Source organism: Enhydra lutris, unplaced genomic scaffold, assembly GCF_002288905.1.
Source record: "Enhydra lutris kenyoni isolate GAN:26980312 unplaced genomic scaffold, ASM228890v2 scaffoldscaffold16, whole genome shotgun sequence".
Taxonomy (NCBI): domain Eukaryota; kingdom Metazoa; phylum Chordata; class Mammalia; order Carnivora; family Mustelidae; genus Enhydra; species Enhydra lutris.
Window position 1 is genome coordinate 175,614 of NW_019154100.1, and position 18,552 is coordinate 194,165.

The window sequence follows — 18,552 nt, forward strand, 5'->3', positions numbered from 1 at the left end:
TCTTGCCCCATAGTAGGAATTTATTATATATTTGTTGATAAAATCATTAATGAATCTCACATTCTTAGCAAGATCTTTGGAGATTTACCTCTGGTCAGTTTTTGATTCTGATTCAGTTGGACTTTGAATGAAATACAACATTTATTTATAATGCTATAATCTATTTTTCATGTCATGAGGGAGACTTTTCTAAACTCCTCCCTTAAAATTTCATGTGTAGAAACTAAATTGGGCAAGGGAACAAGATTGTGATAATGGAATTTTTTTGGTTCATAACATAGCATTTCTCATATTTTAATACTGCATTTTCAGTATGTAGAATAATTTCAGCTCTCAAAAAGGGAAAATTTGAAGCATGATATTATATAGTACTGATATGATCTACACTGGTGTTTCACCTTGGATGCCATCCAAAGGGTATTTGTTCCTGAAGTACCTGAAAGGCCTTCAAACACTCTTACAGAATGAATACTAAAGATAGCATTATATAGAGCTATATTTCAATTAGAGTTGAATTATGTATGATAAGAGAAAAAAAGCTATTATTATTAGGTTGTTATTTTAAATGTTTTCCTGGTTTCAAATATTTTTCTACTCAACAGACAAATAAATGGAAGGAGTATACCTAATAAAAAGAGGAAGTTTTTCTTCCTGATCACAGTAATATCAAGAGTTGCTCATAATTTTTCTTTGCTTCTAACATGCAAAACTTCTTTAGAGATACAATCCAGTGTATAAAGCTTTAAATAGAAGTTTTATATATCTTTTTTACCTTTCATTTTCAGTGTTTATAATGCATTTGGCAATTCAGTTTACTGTTTTGGTTAGATCCTTCTCATATAATTATTTTCTTTAGAACAAAAAATATTTTCAACTAGAGAAAGGGAATTTTTAGTGTATACCTTATTATTACTGAATTCAGTCATCTTAGGGTTGACCTTTGTCTCATTTGTCACATAACTGGTTATATAACCAAACTTTATTAATGTTCCAGTTTCTCAACAAGATAAAATGAAGATTTTTAAAGTTTACAGGTTTTTTTTAAGTCTTTGAAAGTGTTGATGACAAGAATCAGACTTTCATTCAAAATTGTTGATATGTTGATTTAAGAGAATAAAAATTAATTTTCTTAATAGCATCTGATTCTTTAATACATGTGAATGATGTCTTTGATTAAATGATAAAAATATCTTCTTCAGATCACTTCGTTATTCTTATGAATACTGACTTAAGTTACTTTTAAAAAGTTATCTCAAACTTAGAAGTGTATTTTCTGAAAAATACTTTTTTTTAGCCCACTCTAACAATGGAGATGTCCAGCATACAAGAAACAATTCATTTGTGGGATTTTTTTTTAAGGAGAGAGAGAAAGTGTGCATGCCAGCATGAGGACGAATGCAGGTGAGGGGAGGGTAGGGCAGAGGGAGAGAGAGAGAGAGAATCCCAAGCAGGCTCCATGCCCAGAAGCATGCTGCCCCATGCTGGGCTCCATCTCATAACCCTGAGATCATGATCTGAGCTGAAATCAAGAGTTAGGTGCTTAACCAGCTGGGCCATCCAGGCACCCCTGGACAACTCTTTAGCTAGCACTTCCTCTTCCATTTTTTCTCCCATACCCTTTATTTCAGTTAAGACTCTTACAATAAATGAGATCTGTACAACATTACACTTCAGGTATGATTTTATTTGAGTGGAATTATTTCACATGTAACAAGTGTTTCACTTATATTGTTTAACCTCAAAAATTATTAGTAAAACTAAAACCAAAAAAATTCATCAAAACAATATTATATACACATATGTAAGATCTTTAGACTAAGAAATCTCTAAAATTGGTTAGATTTGTGTGTGTATTTGATATTCTTCAACAGTCCCTAAATCAATTTTGACATTAGGAAGCAAGCAGAAATTGTTTTGATCTGATTTTTAGAATGTACTTTTAAAACATGGTGGACTAAAGATGGAGGGAAAAAAAAGTAGACCTTTTCTTATATAGAGAAATACTTGGAATAATGGGTGATTCCCAGTATCAAAGACTGGACTTTTTTCTAAGCCACGTATCTTGTAGAATTTGGGGATCTAGAGCCATTATAATCATAGTTCTTCTAGGAGTGAAAATGCTCTTTCAACAGCCAGTTTAGCTATTGGGACAGTGACAGAATCTCAGGTATATAGATTTATTTAAATATCTTTGTGTTTTGTGGAATATCTTAGTTAAATATATAGAAATTCCTTCCATGTATTTTATTAATCTTTGTCAGACTGAAAGTTTTTAGTTTTTCTCTTTTTTGTATAAGTCAATAAAAACAGTTCCCATATTTCCAAGGAAACAGAAGGCATCTATTCCAAGCTAGACTTCCCACAGTATTTATTTGTAGCCTTATATCTGACAGCAGGTAGAATAGTGTTCTCTTATTTTCCTTTGTACTTCTTATTCATTTAAAATTCCTTATGAACTATAACATAGGTTAAATTCTCTTTAAATATTTTTTATAGTGGTATGGGGGTTTTTTTGCTTTGAATTTTTTTATTGTGCTATGGTATTGTTTAATGGAAATATATAGAACTTAAAGTTAGAAGAATTAGGTTTCTTCCCTAAGTAATTTATCTGCACGTGCTTGGGCAAATTGTTTTAACCTAATTCTTAACTTTTCTTGATGATAAATTTGAAACTAATGATAGCTGTTTCCACCTTTGCTTAATGGGGTTTTTGAGCAAGTATCAAATGGTGATAGTGTTTATAAAAGTATTTTTAAACTGTGAGTTATGTAAAATTGGCAGTGGGATTATGAGCATATTAAAATCTTTTTTTGCCATAAAGACTAAGACAAATTTCATTTACTAAAATGTTTTCCTTTAATTAGCGGGGTCTTACAGAGTGGCATCCACTGTCTATATCTAATATAAATAGATATAACAATTAAATGATCCCTGCTTACTGAACGTAAACTAGCTTTTGCGCAGTATTAAGGAAAGTAAATACAGTGATCTTACATTCTTTTGTATGGAAAAATACCTTTTGGCTCCTATCATGATATTTTCTCAAAATATTTAAGTATATTAACATAAAAATTTTAGTATTTTAACAACTAGCAATAACTGAAACAGAAAGCTTTATAGGAATTAACACTGATAGATTCATATTCATATTTTTAAGAGATAATTAACACTTCTTTTTCATTCACAGTCACCCTGCTAGCCCATTAGCATTGTAGTGCTAAAGGTTAGCATGAATTACAAGTGATCACATCTTTCTTGTTCTTCATTTAATTAATAATCCTTGGAATTACATAAAAAATAATGTGTGTTTGTGTTTGTTCAGTGTATACCACAAAAGTCTACATAGTTTCAAAAAGAGAGCAGTATAAATGACTGTGAATTTGCCACTTTTCAAATTACATTCATATTGCTTCCCTATTAGGGAAAAGTTGTAGACAGTCTTGGCCCATTGAAAGTCACTTTAGGGATTTTAAGAGAAGTGGAAATGCTTAGAATGATTTTTTTGTTGTTGTTGTTATGCTGGCATTTTTTCCCCCTAAGTATCTACAAGAATTGGGTGATCCAGATAGTTTTTATTTTGATAATTAAAATTTAGTTCTTTGTACTTTAGCTTGGTCTCTAATTTCTATAGATGAAACTTCAGTGTGCTTTTAATATTTATGTATTTACCCATTTCATTTTTAGGCGATTTTATGAAGATGGAGCAATTGTCTTAGGTGAGGAAGCAAATATGCTTGCTGGCATGCTGCTTGGACTAAATGCTATTGATTTCAGGTACTTAATCTAAATGTATTCAGTTTTTAAGTTATTGGACGTCATAATAGTTTCTACTTAGGTTTTTTTTCTTGGTTTGCTACTAAGTAGAGCACACAACTGGATATTGATATTTAACTCGTGTTCATGTTCCTTATCCAGCTACATCAGCTTTCTGACTGGGTTTGCTCTAAGAAGACTCTCAGGTTAAGGAGTTAACTGACATGTTTGCTTACTAGCTTGGGCAAAACAATCCTAGACGGCATTTCCCCAGCAGAAAAATTATATACCCTGGTAGCACTGGAGGAAATTTTTGGATCTTATCTCTTAGTATTTTTTTAGCTACTGCTTTAAAATAAAAAAGGATGAACTAAAAGTAGAATCAAAGCATGAAAGATTTTCATTACCTCATGTATTGAAATAAAAAAGATCCTGGCATATCTCGGGTATCTTATGTTTGTATTATGAATCTAGACCATCAAAAATATTGTTCATATTTGCTTTTGTTATTATCAACATGATGAATTGATTTCAGACTAAGATTGTAATTACTAAAAATGTAAATGTAAGTTTTTCATAGATTTATGGGAATATCTTTTTGCATTTCTTTAGCTGATCCAAGATTTTACGTTATGCTAAAAGTAAAAGGTTTGTTTATAACAAGAACTCAAACATAAGAATGATGGAAATATTATAATTCTTTTGAAAAATATCACTTAAAAATTCAAGAATATCAACAAAATAAGTATAACATTTAAATGAAAATCTTCTCTTAATCTTGAATCAGAAAATAATGCTGTTCATTTCCACTGACATTACTGTTTTTTAGTAAATCATTTCCTTTTCAAAATACTTTCATTTTGTCAGTATAATTTTCCCCTATTTATGATTTAATAAAGCATATTCAGTTATTAGCTTAATTGTTCAGAATATGAGCATGATAGATGCGATATAGAGCTTTTTTTTTTATCCTAAATGTGTTTCTTTTTCACCTGTCATGCTGCTGAAAGCAAATCTCTTAAAGATACATTAGTAATAGTATTGTAAATGAAGGAAAGCTCTTATAAAGTGAGGCCACTTCTGTTCACTCCTCATTCAAGTATGAAAAAGTACATACATGCCCTTGATATTAACATATTAGAATGGTATTTCAACAAGCAAACTTACCAAAGAAACCAGAAGGTGGGAGTTCATAGATGAATTTGTTTTTTTAAAAGATCAACCTACATCTTATAATTATTCTTATTAATGTTCCCAGAAGATGTACTTTTTTCTTCCCATAAGAGTAATAAAACTAAACGCCTTTTTTAAAAATTGTTATTATCCAATTGGATATATCATCATACAAAACAAAGATGACTAGTTTGGGAGACCAAGAGATGTAGAGTTTCTTTACTGGCTTTGAGACTCCCAGTATGACTTTGGGCAAATCTCAACCTTTCCTGTTGCCATGTCCTCAAAAAGGATTGACTAAAGATTAAAGGGGTTTTACAGTGAGATACCAACTCACACCAGTCAGAGTGGCTGAAATTAACAAGTCAGGAAACGACAGGTGTTGGCGAGGATGCAGAGAAAGGGGAACCCTCCTACACTGTTGGTGGGAATGCAAACTGGTGCAGCCACTCTGGAAAACAACATGGAGGTTCCTCAAAAAGAAGAAAATAGAGCTACCCTATGACCTAGCAATTGCACTACTAGGTATTTACCCTAAAGATACAAAGGCGGTGATCCAAAGAAACACGTGAACCCGAATGTTTATGTCCACAATAGCCAAACTATGGAAAGAGCCCAGATGTCCATCAACAGATGAATGGATAAAGACGAAGTGGTATACACACACACACACACACTCTCACACACACACTCTCACACACAGAATACTATGCAGCCATCAAAAATACCCAAAATCTTGCCATTTGCAACAATGTGGATGGAACTAGAGGGTATTATGCTAAGCGAGATAAGTCAGAGAAAAACAATTATCATATGATCTCACTGATTTGAGGAATTTGAGAAACAAGACAGAGGATCATAGGGGAAGGGAGGGAAAAATGAAGCAATATGAAACCAAAGGGGGAGACAAACCATAAGAGCCTCTTAATCTCAGGAAACAGGGTTGCTGGAGCGGTCGAGGGGGTTGGAGGGATGGGTAGCTCAGTGATTAATATTACAGTGGTTGGGGGTATGTGAATTGTGTAAGACTGATGAATCACATATCTGTAACCCTGAAACAAATAATACATTATGTTAATTTTTTTTAAAGGGAAAAAAATAAAAATACAGGAAAATAAAGAATAATTAAAAAAAGATTAAAGGAGTTTTTTTGTTGTTGTTGTTGTTTTTTTAGCATTCTTTTTAGGTCTAACATCCAAGCCCTTTCACCTATTCAGATAGTTTAGAAAACTTTCATTTTTCCAATTAGACCTTTTGAAGAGTTAGTTGGTGTCACATTAGAGTTTGTATAAAATGTGAACAAGTCTTCATTTGGAAATCCTCTAATGATGTCTTAAAATCCAGTGAAAACCAAGGTAGTGTCCGATAAATAATGTTTGAACAAATTTCTCAGAAAGTTTTTCTTTGGCATGATATATTTATATTAAAGTCTATTAACTTGTGCAATCCTTTGTCATTGGTAGTGAACGTAGAGTATCTTTATTAAGATGTTTATTTGTAACAGGTAACTTATGAATTAAATATAAATTAAAAAATTTACCTGCAATTTGATGAAACACATGTCTTTAACAAGAGATTGTTTATAATACTTAACATTAATTTAAAAGTTAATGTATTATGACATATTTATTGTCTCTTGTCTTAGCTTCTGCCTCAAGGGAGAAGGATTGGATGGAAACTTTCCTGCCGTAATAGATTACACACCATATTTGAAATTTACCCAAAGGTATTTGACGTTTTGAAATATGTTATTGAAATCTTAATTTATAGTTGAATATCTTGTGTAATATATTGATTAAAATTGCTTTTTGAGGGGGGTACTTGGGTTGCTCAGAGGGTTAAGCCTCTGCCTTTAGCTCAGGTCATGATCTCTGGGTCCTGGGATCAAGCCCCATATAGGGCTCTCCGCTCAGTGGGGAGCCTGCTTCCCCCCCACCCTGCCTGCCTCTCTGCCTACTTGTGATCTCTCTCTATATATATCTGTGTCAAATAAATAAATAAAGTCTTTTAAAAAATAAATATAATTGCTTTTTTTGTAATATTACTTTCTTTAAAATTTTTTTTAAGATTTTATTTATTATTTGACAGACAGTGAGAGTGGGAACACAAGCAGGGGGAGTGGGAGAGGGAGAAGCAGGCTTCCTGCTAAGCAGGGACCCCAATGTGGGGCTTGATCCCAGGACCCTGGGATCATGACCTGAGCCAAAGGCAGACACTTAACGACTGAGCCACCCAAGCCCCCCAATGTTTTTTTAAATTTAAATTCAATTAGCCAACATAAAGTACATCATTAGTTTTTGGTGTAGTGTTCAATGATTCATTAGTTGGAGGGCACGTGGTACGATGAGAACTGGTTGTTATATGCAAGTAATACTACTTTTGATTCTGCTTTGCATAATTATTTTAAGTGTTGGATCTTCTGCATGTTCGAACTTTGTAGATGTGATATATCAGTGAAGTGATGCTAGCTCAGTGCTTCGAGATGATTGTTGGAGTTTAAAACATTGATAAGGCAGGGTCGCCTGGGTGGCTCAGTTGGTTAAGTGGCTGCCTTCCGCTCAGGTCATGGTCCCAGCATCCTGGGATTGAGTCCCATATCAGGCTCCTTGCTCAGCAGGAAGCCTGTTTCTCCCTCTGCCTGCCACTCTGTCTGCCTGTGCTCACTCTCTCTGACCAAAAAAAAAAAAAAAAAAAAGTTAAAGAACATTGATAAGGCATAGGCTTTTTTATTTTAGCATTGATTTTCTTTTTATTTCTTTTTTTCTTTTTCTTTTTTGTTTTTAATTTTTTTAAATTGTGTTATGTTAGTCACCATACAATATACCTCATTAGTTTTTGATGTCGTGTTCCAAGATTCATTGTTTACATATAACACCCAGTTCTCCATGCAGTGTGTACCCTCCTGAATACCCATCACCAGGCTCACCCATCCTCTCACCCCTCTCCCCTCTAAAACCTTCAGTTTATTTCTGAGTCCACAGTCCCTTGTGGTTCTTCCTCCCCCTCCAATTCCCTCCCCCTTCACTTTTTCTTTCCTTCTCCTAATGTCCTCCATTAATGTCCTCCATGTTCCTTATGTTCCACAAGTAAGTAAAACCATATGATAATTGACTTTCCCTGCTTGACTTATTTCACTCAGCATAATCTTTTCCAGTCCCATCCATGCTGATGCAAAAGTTGGGTATTCATCATTTCTGATGGCTGAGTAATATTCCATTGTATATATGGACCACATCTTCTTTACCCATTCATCTGTTGAAAGACTTTCATCTGTTGACTTTTTCCACAGTTGGGCTATTGTGGACATTGCTGCTATGAACATTGGGGTACATATGGTCTTTCTTTTCACTCCATCTGTATCTTCAGGGTAAATACCCAGTAGTGCAATTGTCAGGTCATAGGGTAACTCTATTTTTAATTTTTTGAGGAATCACCACACCGTTCTCCAAAGTGGCTGCACCAACTTGCATTCCCACCAACAGTATAAGAGGGTTCCCCTTTCTCCACATCCTCTCCAACATTTGTTGTTTCTTGCCTTATTAATTTTTGCCATTCTAACTGGTGTAAGGTGGTATCTCAATGTGGTTTTGATTTTAATTTCCCTGATGGTTAATGATGATGAACATTTTTTTCATGTATCTGATAGCCATTTGTATATCTTCATTAGAGAAGTGCCTGTTCATGTCTTCTGTCCATTCTTTACTTGATTATCTGGTTTTTGGGTGTTGAGTTTGAGAATTTCTTTATAGATCTTGGATATCAGCCCTTTGTCTGTAGTGTCATTTGCAAATATCTTTTCCATTCCGTGGGTTGCCTCTTTGGTTTGTTGACAGTTTTCCTTTGCTGTGCAGAAGCTTTTGATCTTGGTGAAGTCCCAAAAGTTCATTTTTGCTTTTGTTTCCTTTGCCTTTTGAGACATGTCTTGAAAGAAGTTGCTGTGGCCGATGTCAAAGAGGTTACTGCCTATGTTCTCCTATAGGATTTTGATGGATTCCTGTCTGACATTGAGGTCTTTCATCCATGTTGAGTTTATTTTTGTGTATGGTGTAAGAGAATGGTCCAGTTTCATTCTTCTGTACATAGCTGTCCAATTTTCCCAGCACCATTTATTGAAGAAACTGTCTTTTTTCCACTGGATGTTTTTTCCTGCTTTGCCAAAGATTGTTTAGATTGCCAAAGATTGATAGAGTTGAGGGTCCATATCTGCTGTCTCTATTCTGTTCCATTGGTCTATGTATCTGTTTTTGTGCCAGTACCATGCTGTCTTGGTGATCACAGCTTTGTAATAAAGCTTGAAATGAGGCAATGTGAAACCCCCAGCTTTGTTTTTCTTTTTCAGCATTTCCTTGGTGATTCAGGGTCTTTTCTGGTTCCATACAAATTTTAGGATTGTTTGTTCCAGCACTCTAAAAAATGCCAATGGTATTTTGATCGGGATGGTGTTAAAGTATAGATTGTTCTGAGCAGCATACACATTTTAACAATGTTTATTCTTGCAGTCCATGAGTATGGAATGTTTTCCCATCTTTTTGGGTCTTCCTCAGTTTCATTCATGAGTGACCAGTAGTTCCTAGAGTATAGATCCTTTACCTCTTTGGTTAGGTTTATTCCAAGGTATCTTATGGTTTTTAGTGCTATTGTAAATAGAATCAATTCTCTAATTTCCTTTTCTACAGTTTCATTGTTAGTGTAACTAAAAAGCAACTGATTTTTGTGTAAAACTGCTTTTATTTCAGTATCAGAAATCATTGAAAAATAAAAACTTCATTTACATCTTTAGTGTTTATGTAAATACACTTTTTACATAATTGTAATTGCAGCATTAAGTATAGTTTTTAGAAAACAGCTTGTATTTCTGTTGCTATAGTCATTATAATGATAACTTTAATAGCTCTTTTATAGTCCATTGAGAGTTCAAAACTGAAATCCATCATTCAGATTGTTCTCCATTTTCTCTCCATTATAAAGGAAAGAATAATGAACATTTTGTGCAAATCAATTTTCTTTTTGTTTCCACTGTGAATTTATAGTTACTTAGGCAAAGACAATGAAATTTTTTACGGCCCTTGAGGTGTGTCTATATAAAAGAGTTGTACCAATTTATCCTACTACCAGGATTTTATGAGAGTTAAGAATTTCCTACAATCTCATCAGCATTGAAAATTAATCAGATGAAATCTATAGATTTTTTTGAAAGTCTACTTGTAGAATTGGCTTCCTAAATAGAATGATCATCTTTATATACTTTAAAAATGTTATGGTAAGGCCAGAGCTGTAAGGGAAACAGAGAGTAATAATGTATATGTGTAATATATGTACACACACACACTCATACACACACACACACACACACACACATACACACACACATACACACACACTGAAGATGCATTTATTAAGGACCTAATGTAGGAAAGAAACTTTCCTAACTACCAGAGATACATAGATTTCAAGAATGTAGATGCTTCATGAAATTCTGAAAAAGAGTATAGTCCTTGTCCCCAGGATAATCATCTAGTGAGAGAAGTCACTATTGGAGAGAGAGGACTGTGACGATACTCAGGTAGTGAGGGAGAAGTAACACAGTATTATGGTACCAAGATTTCTAACTTGAATAAATGGATCACTTGGGAAAAGGAATAATTCTAGTACATTCAATCTAAAAAAAATTTACAGCAAGAATTTTTGAACAGGCATAAAATTATACTCTTTGGGACATAATAGATTATAGAACATTCTATGAGGATAAAAACAGTTCAAAAATAATACTTGTAAAAAGAATAGTGATGATACTTATTGAATGCTTTCTGTATATCAGGCATTGTTCAAAGTGCTTTCCTTCTGTTAACCTATTTAATCCTCGAAAGCCAGTGACATAGGCACTACTAAATTTTATAAATGAGAAAACTGAAATGCAGGGAGGTTAAATAACTTGTCCATAGTCATACACACAGGTCTCGAATTAAAGAACAAGATGGCAGCTGGACATTAGGGGTTTGGCCATTAACATGTAGGTAGAAAGGCTATTTTTAATGATTTAGGAAGTGACTTAAAAATATAAAGATAAATGCAAATACTAATTTTTCTCTCCTACTCACATAAGAGACTGTAGTAATTATTACAACACTTTACAATAATGAAACCTTCTCAACTGGTCCCCTCAGAATTTGATGATATATGAATATATATGAATTTGATGATATATGCTCTGTGTCTCTAACTTGCTTAACCACCTTTTGTGTGAATTTGTGTGCAACTTCCTCTTTCTCTGATGCACTAATCCTAACATGTATGTATCACTTTCTCTCCTTTATATACTGAGGGATTTCTACTATCTTAAAAAAGAATAATAAAATGAGAAGGGAAATACCAGTTTAACCTAGTCATAAGCATGTTTGCATTACTGACCATGGGAGATCTTCTTTTCAGAAAGATTTAAACTATTCTGATTGTAATAAAGAAATAACATTTTACTTTTTTTTTTAAAGATTTTATTTATTTATTTGACAGAGAGAGAGCACAAGCACAAGCAGGGGGAGTGGCAGGCAGAGGGAGAGGGAGAAGCAGGCTCCCCGCTGAGCAGAGTGCTAGACGTGGGGCTCAATCCCACGTCTGGGATCCCATGTCTGGGATCTTGACTTGAACTGAAGACAGATGCTTAACCGACTGAGCCATCCAGGTGCCCCAAGAACCAGTATTTTAAACATTCGTTTGCTTCCATGAAATATACCTGTATTAAACATATTTTAAAAAGCTCTATTGGTTTCTAATTTTAAGAAACTGTAGAAGTCTGTCCTTAACAAAATTACTGCTTTTAATTCATTTGGAAAGTAATACATATTAATTATAGAAAAATTAGAAAATAAAGACAGGTGGATAGAAGAAAGTTTAAGTCACTCATAATCTTGCCTTTAAGAAACACCTCTTAAGGGGGTGCCTGGGTGGCTCAGTGGGTTAAGCCTCTGCCTTCGGCTTGGGTTATGATCTCAGGGTCCTGGGATCAAGCCCCATATCAGGCTCTCTGCTCGGCGGGGAGCCTGCTTCCCCCTTTCTCTCTCTGCCTGCCTCTCTGCCTACTTGTGATCTCTCTCTCTCTCTGTCAAATAAATAAATAAAATCTTTAAAAAAAGAAAGAAAGAAAGAAACACCTCTTAGGAAGTTGAGAAGCAACTTGGGGGACTTGGGGGGGTAAGAAAAGAATAAATAAACAAGATGGGATCTGGAGGGAGACAAAACAAAAGAGACTCTTAATCTCACAAAACAAACTGGGGGGGGGGAGGAGTTAGGGAGAGGGGAGTGGGGTTATGGACATTGGGGAAGGTATGTGCTATGGTGAGTGCTGTGAAGTGTGTAAACCTGATGATTCACAGACCTGTATCCTTGGGGCTAATACATTATATGTTAATAAAAAAATTAAAAAATTTAAAAAAAAGAAACAGCTCTTAGAAGCATTAACATTTTGATGGGTAGCTTTCCAGCTTTTTCTATGCATAGATATATTTTTTCTTTAATTAAATGGAATTATAATGTACATGTAATACTCTATAATGAACATTTTTGCATGTAATTAACTATCCTTTCACAGTCTCATTTCCCTGAATGAATATAATTTAATTATCTCTATAATGTGTTTACCCAATTACTGTTGGACCTTTAGGATGCACTTGGTTGTTCACTGTCACATATGCTATTGCAATTAATAACCTTGTAACTACATCTTTTCAAACACACCATGAGTACTTAAACTCCTGGAAGTAAAATTTCTTGGATAAAGTATATATATTATTAAAGCTTTTGAGATATGCTGACAAATTGCCCTACAGAGAGGCCATACTAGTTTAGTTTCTATAGGCAATTGTGAAATTGCCTGCTTCCCCTCTTGCCAACTAAGTATTAAAAGTGTGAGGGGCGCCTGGGTGGCTCAGTTGGTTAAGCGACTGCCTTTGGCCCAGGTCATGATCTTGGAGTCCCAGAATCAAGTCCCACATCAGGCTCTCTGCTCAGCAGGGACTCTGCTTCTCCCTCCCCCCTCCTCTCTCTCATGCTCTCTCTCTCTCTCTCTCTTTTTCTTTCTCTCAAATAAATAAATGAAATCTTTAAAAAAATTAAGTATTAAAAGTGTGGCCAGTTCTGTAAGTAAAAAATTATATCCTATTGTTTTTTTCCTTTTGTTGTTTTAATTTGCATGTATCTGATTTTGGTGCCACTGAGCTTTTAAAAATGCTTATTAGCCATTAGTCTTTTTAAATGGAATGTTATATTTTGAAGTTAAATATATGAAATATGTTAATAGAAACATATTAAAATATATTTCATATTTAAAACTGATTTTTAGTTTTAGGTTGTGTACCAGTGAGAAAACTCAATTTTTCTGAGTTACATCTTGATATAATTTTAAACATCTTCAAACATTTTTTCCTTGAATGTATTTTAGGTATAAAAAGGTCCAGTAGCTAATTATTATTAGTCTCTTATGATACCTTCATTTTTTGGCTTTTAAATATAATGTCATAAGCATTCCTATAGCTAAGTCTTTTCTTTGTATTTAAACATGATTGTGTCCTTAATGAGGCAAATTTCTACAAACAAAACTGCTGATTTAAAGAGACTGTGAAGTTCCATATGCTGTCAAATTGCCCTTCTTAGACATTCTGTTCTATACATTCTGCCTTTTCCCCACTCCCTGTAGGGATAAAAGAATCATTTTGCTATGGAAGACCAGCCCTGTGACCTGTGTACGACATCCTATCCTCTCTCTTATGTTAAGGTCTTCACTCCCAACAGTTGTCCTCTTCCATTAATTTTCCCTCTTTTGTAGATCTTCCCACAGATCACCGCATACAGTCATGTTGTTATTTTCCCTGTGTTAAAAACAAACAAACAAACAGAGAAACTTTCCCCATAGTCACTTCAAGCTACTTTTCAGTCACCTCTCCTTTATTATAAAACTGTCCCCAGCTTTTTTTTTTTTTTTTTTTTGCCTCCATTCTCCCTTGCACTGTTCAAACTGAGCTTTAATATTTACCCTTGGAGGGGCGCCTGGGTGGCTCAGTGGGTTAAAGCCTCTGCCTTCAGCTCAGGTCATGATCCCAGGGTCCTGGGATTGAGCCCCCATTTCGGGCTCTCTGCTCAGCAGGGAGCCTGCTTCCCTTCCTCTCTCTCTCTACCTGCCTCTCTGCCTACTTGTGATCTCTGTCTGCCAAATAAATAAATAAAATCTTTAAAAAAAAAAAAATTTACCCGTGGAAGTTCTCTTGTTGAAGTCAGCAGTGATGTTTCATTGCTAAATCCAGTGGTTAATCATTTCCTCATCTGTCTCCACCTCCTAGCAGTTTAATAAACATGATTGCTCTCTTCAGCACTTCTCTGGTTTCCCTCCTGTGGGCTCCTTCTTACTCCCAGTCCCCGTTCCTCCTCATCTCCCCAACCTCTAAATGTTAGACTGTTTCAGAGATCATTCCCAGATCATGTTTTCTATGTGTAGTCACTCTGTTAAGTAGTATCCAGTTTCATGGCTCTAAATATTATCTTTATGCTACTCTTTCCCAAATTTATACTTCTACCTGGAACACTCCCCTAAAGTCTAGACTCCTACGTCTAGCTGCCAGCTCACCATCTTCACTTGGATGTGTGATAAGCGCCTCGAATGAACATGTACAAGATTGAACTCCTAATTTCTTTCCTCCCAAGTGTTCTTCCTTTAGCCTTTTCCATTCCAAGAATAATCGATCTGTCATTCTGGCACCTTGTGCTCAAAACTTTGATATCATCATTGAATTTTCCCTGCCATAATCCACATAGGATCCATCAGCAAACCCTTTGGCACCATCACTACTACCTCCTTAAATTCTATTAGGATCCATTATTTCTTCTTTGTTTATCTTTGTTAAAAATAAATGCTTAATTACTAGAAGTAAAGGAATAAAGAAGGTGATTATAGTTCTTACTCTCTTTTCAACAATTATAAATAATAAAGCATTAGATTTTTGATAAAGGAAACTATTTTTCCTTTTATATCACTGAGATTTCTTTCATTGCCTCCATAAAAATTTTTAAAAGATTTTGTTCTTTAAAATATAGGAATGTTTCGGGGCGCCTGGGTGGCTCAGTGGGTTGAGCCGCTGCCTTCGGCTCAGGTCATGATCTCGGGGTCCTGGGATCGAGCCCCGCATCGGGCTCTCTGCTCGGTGGGGAGCCTGCTTCCTCCTCTCTCTCTGCCTGCTTGTGATCTCTCTGTCAAATAAATAAATAAAATCTTTAAAAAAATATATATATAGGAATGTTTCTGAAATTCTTTTTTTTCTGATATTAAGCTTTTTTAAAAAAACATTTTATTTTATTTTTTCCGTGTTCCAAGATTCATTGTTTATGCACCACACCTGGTACTCCATGCAATTATTAAGTATGATTTTTCCACCAAAATGTGCATAATTTCTATGTCTTTTAGAATAAGAGATACTTTCATGAGTATCAACTTTTCATTGTGCACAGAATAAAAGACTTAACAAAACATATAGACCATTTGCGACCTGGCATCAGTACACCTTCTTAGCTATATTATTTGTCTACCATCCATTTAGCTTTTTAAGACAGCTATAGGATTATTGGTCATCAAAATGTTGAGAGACAATGTAATATTGTTTTAAAACTTTATAATGTAAAAAAGAAAGTTTTTCTCAGTTTCTCTTACTAAAGCGACCTTGAACAAACCACTAATCTCTTATTCTTACTATCTTCCCTTGTTGGATGAATCTGTTAAATAGTAGAGCAATAATTAATGGGGATATCATCAGGATTAATGAGATAATGTTTATGAAGTGTCTATATAGTTCCTTGGAGTCATTGTAGAGAACTATTCATTTTCTTTCTTGTCCTTACAAGGAACTCATTATCAGTCTTCCCTTTCTACTCTTAGAAGTTTTTAAAAAATTACTAATTTAATGTCATTGGTACTCATATACTCATTCTGATTTTCTACTATTGATTTAGTTTTGGTAAATTATATTTTATTAAAATTTAAAAATATATATATCATGATGTTCAGAGAGTTCTTTAAATCTTTTGTCATTTCTAGGTATGTTACCTTTTGCTTTTTGTGTTCATAGATCTTTTTTTCCTTGATTTTTAAAATCATTTTTGCCATAGATTTGTCAATTTTATAGTTTTTTCCAGTTTTTTTTAAAAGAATTTATTTATTTGAGAGATAAAGAGTGAATGAGAGAGACAGCATGAGCAGGGTAGAAGGGCAGAGGGAGAAGAAGCAGCAACATCCATCTTATCATATAGACCCAAAAATAAAAGAAAATGGAAAAAAATTTCTCCTTATGATGAAAACTCCGGGATTTTTTTTCTCTTAACTTTTCTATATTCATACAGCATTGTTAGCTCTAGTCATCATGTTGTATATTACATCCTTAGTACTTATTTATCTTATAACTGGAAGTTTGGACCTTTTGACCACCTTGTTCCAGTTCCCCTTCCCTTTCTCCATTTCCTCTTTCCCTCTGCCCTCTGTCTTTGGTAATCTCAAATCTGATCTCTTTTTCTACTAGTTTTATTGGGAGGGGGTGTATTTTAGGTTCTACATATGAATGAAATCATATAGTTGTCTTTCTCTGATATTATTTCACTTATTAGTACAATGTCTTTAAGTTCCATCCATGTTGTTGCAAATGGCAGGATTTCATATTCTGTTATATGCATATACCCCATCTTTCTCTATCCATTCATCCACTGATGGACCCTTCAATTGTTTCCATTCTCATCTGTCATACATGGTGTCACTTGTAGGGTACAGATATCTTTTCAAGGTAATGTTTTGTTTTCTTTGGATATATTCCCAGAAGTGGAATTTCTGGACCATACAGCAGTTCTGTTTTTAAGTTTTGGAGGAAACTCTATACTGTTTTCCATAGTCACTGTATCAAATTTACAATCCCACCAACAATGCACAAAGGCTCCCTTTTCTCCACATCCACACTAGCATTAGTTATATTTTTCTTTTTGATGATAGCCATCCTAATGTGTGTGAGATATGGTATCTTATTGTGGTTTTGATAATTCATTTCCCTAATAACCAATGATGTTGACCATATTTTCATGTACTTGTGAGCTTTTCACCTATCTTCTGTGGAGAAATGTCTGTTCAGGTCTTTAGTCCATTTGTAATGGATTATTTGTCTTTTTGCTGTTGAGTTTCTACCTTGATATTGACTCCTTATTGTTTATGATTTGCAAATATTATCTCCCAGACAGTAGGTTGCCTTTTCATTTTGTGGTGGTTTCTTTCACTATGCAGAAGCCTTTCAGTCTGATGTAGGCCTGCTTGTTATTTTTGCTTTTGCTTTTATTTACCTTTGTTTTTGGCCTCAAATCCAAAATGTTGTCTGGATTGATACCAGGGAGATTACTTTCTGTTTTCTTCTAGGAGTTTTACAGTTTCAGGTTTGTTTTTTTTTTTTTAAAGATTTTATTTATTTGACACAGAGAGAGATCTCAAGTAGGCAGAGCAGCAGGCAGAGAGAGAGGGGGGGAAAGCAGGCTCCCTGCTGCTCAGAGAGCTGGATGTGGGGCTCGATCCCAGGACCCTGAGACCGTGACCTGAGCCGAAGGCAGAGGCTTAACCCACTGAGCCACCCAGGTGCCCCTACAGTTTCAGGTTTTACATTCAAGTCTTTAATCTATTTTATTGAGTCATTTTTGTGTATGGTATAAATAGGAATCCAGCTTTATTTTTTCACATGAGGTTGATCAGTTTTTTCAGCTCCACTTATTAATGGTACTATTCTTTAATAGTTTTATATTTTTGGCTCCTTTGTCATAAATTAATTGACCAAATATGCGTGGGTTCATTTCTGGACTCCATTTGGTTCCATTGATTTGTGTGTCTGCATTTATGCCATTATCATTCTGTTATGATAACTGTTGATTTGTAGTGTATTTTGAAATCAATAAGTTCAATGCCCCCCGCTCTGTTCTTTCTCAAGATTGCTTTGGCTGTTTAGTGGATGTGGTTCTGAACAGATTTTATGATCATTCTATGTCTATGAAAAATGCCATTGAATTTTGATAGGTATTGCATTGAATCTTAGGTTGCTTTGGGCAGTATGGTCATTTTAACAATATTAAATTTTTTTCAGTTCATGAGCAGAGAATGTCTTGTTTATTTGTGCCTTTCTCAGTTTCTTTTATCACTCTCTTATAGTTTTCAGTGTAGAAATATTTTACCTCCTTTTTTACTTCTGAGATATGTTATTCTTTTTGATGTAATTATAAATGGGATTGTTTTCTTAATTTTTCTTTCTGATAGTTTGTCATTAGTGTGTAGAAACACAGCTTATTTTGTATATTGGTTTTGTACTCTACATCTTCACTAAACTCATTTATTCTAACAGTTTATTGTTGGTGTCTTTAAGGTCTTCTATATATAATATCATATCATCTGCAAACAGTTTTACTTCTTCCTTTCCAATTCAAATGCCTTTTATTTATTTTTCTTGCCTAATTGTTCTGGCTAGGATTTCCAATTATGCTAAATAATAGTGGTGACAGTAGGTATCCTTGTCTTCTTCCTGATCTTAGAGGAAAGTCTTTCAGCTTTTTACTATTAAATTTTGATATTAGCTG

The 18,552-nt window shown here is 34.4% G+C and overlaps 1 protein-coding gene across 3 annotated transcripts in view; it reads left to right on the top strand.

The window, feature by feature from the left end:
• LOC111147344 (RUN domain containing 3B) overlaps positions 1-18,552 on the top strand; it is a 137,591-nt gene that overhangs the window by 74,475 nt on the left and 44,564 nt on the right. For all 3 annotated transcript variants that reach the window (XM_022503343.1, XM_022503344.1, XM_022503345.1), the window contains 2 exons: positions 3,685-3,774; positions 6,572-6,652. In XM_022503343.1, the coding sequence (XP_022359051.1) occupies positions 3,685-3,774; positions 6,572-6,652 (171 nt within the window). The remainder of the gene's footprint in view (positions 1-3,684; positions 3,775-6,571; positions 6,653-18,552) is intronic.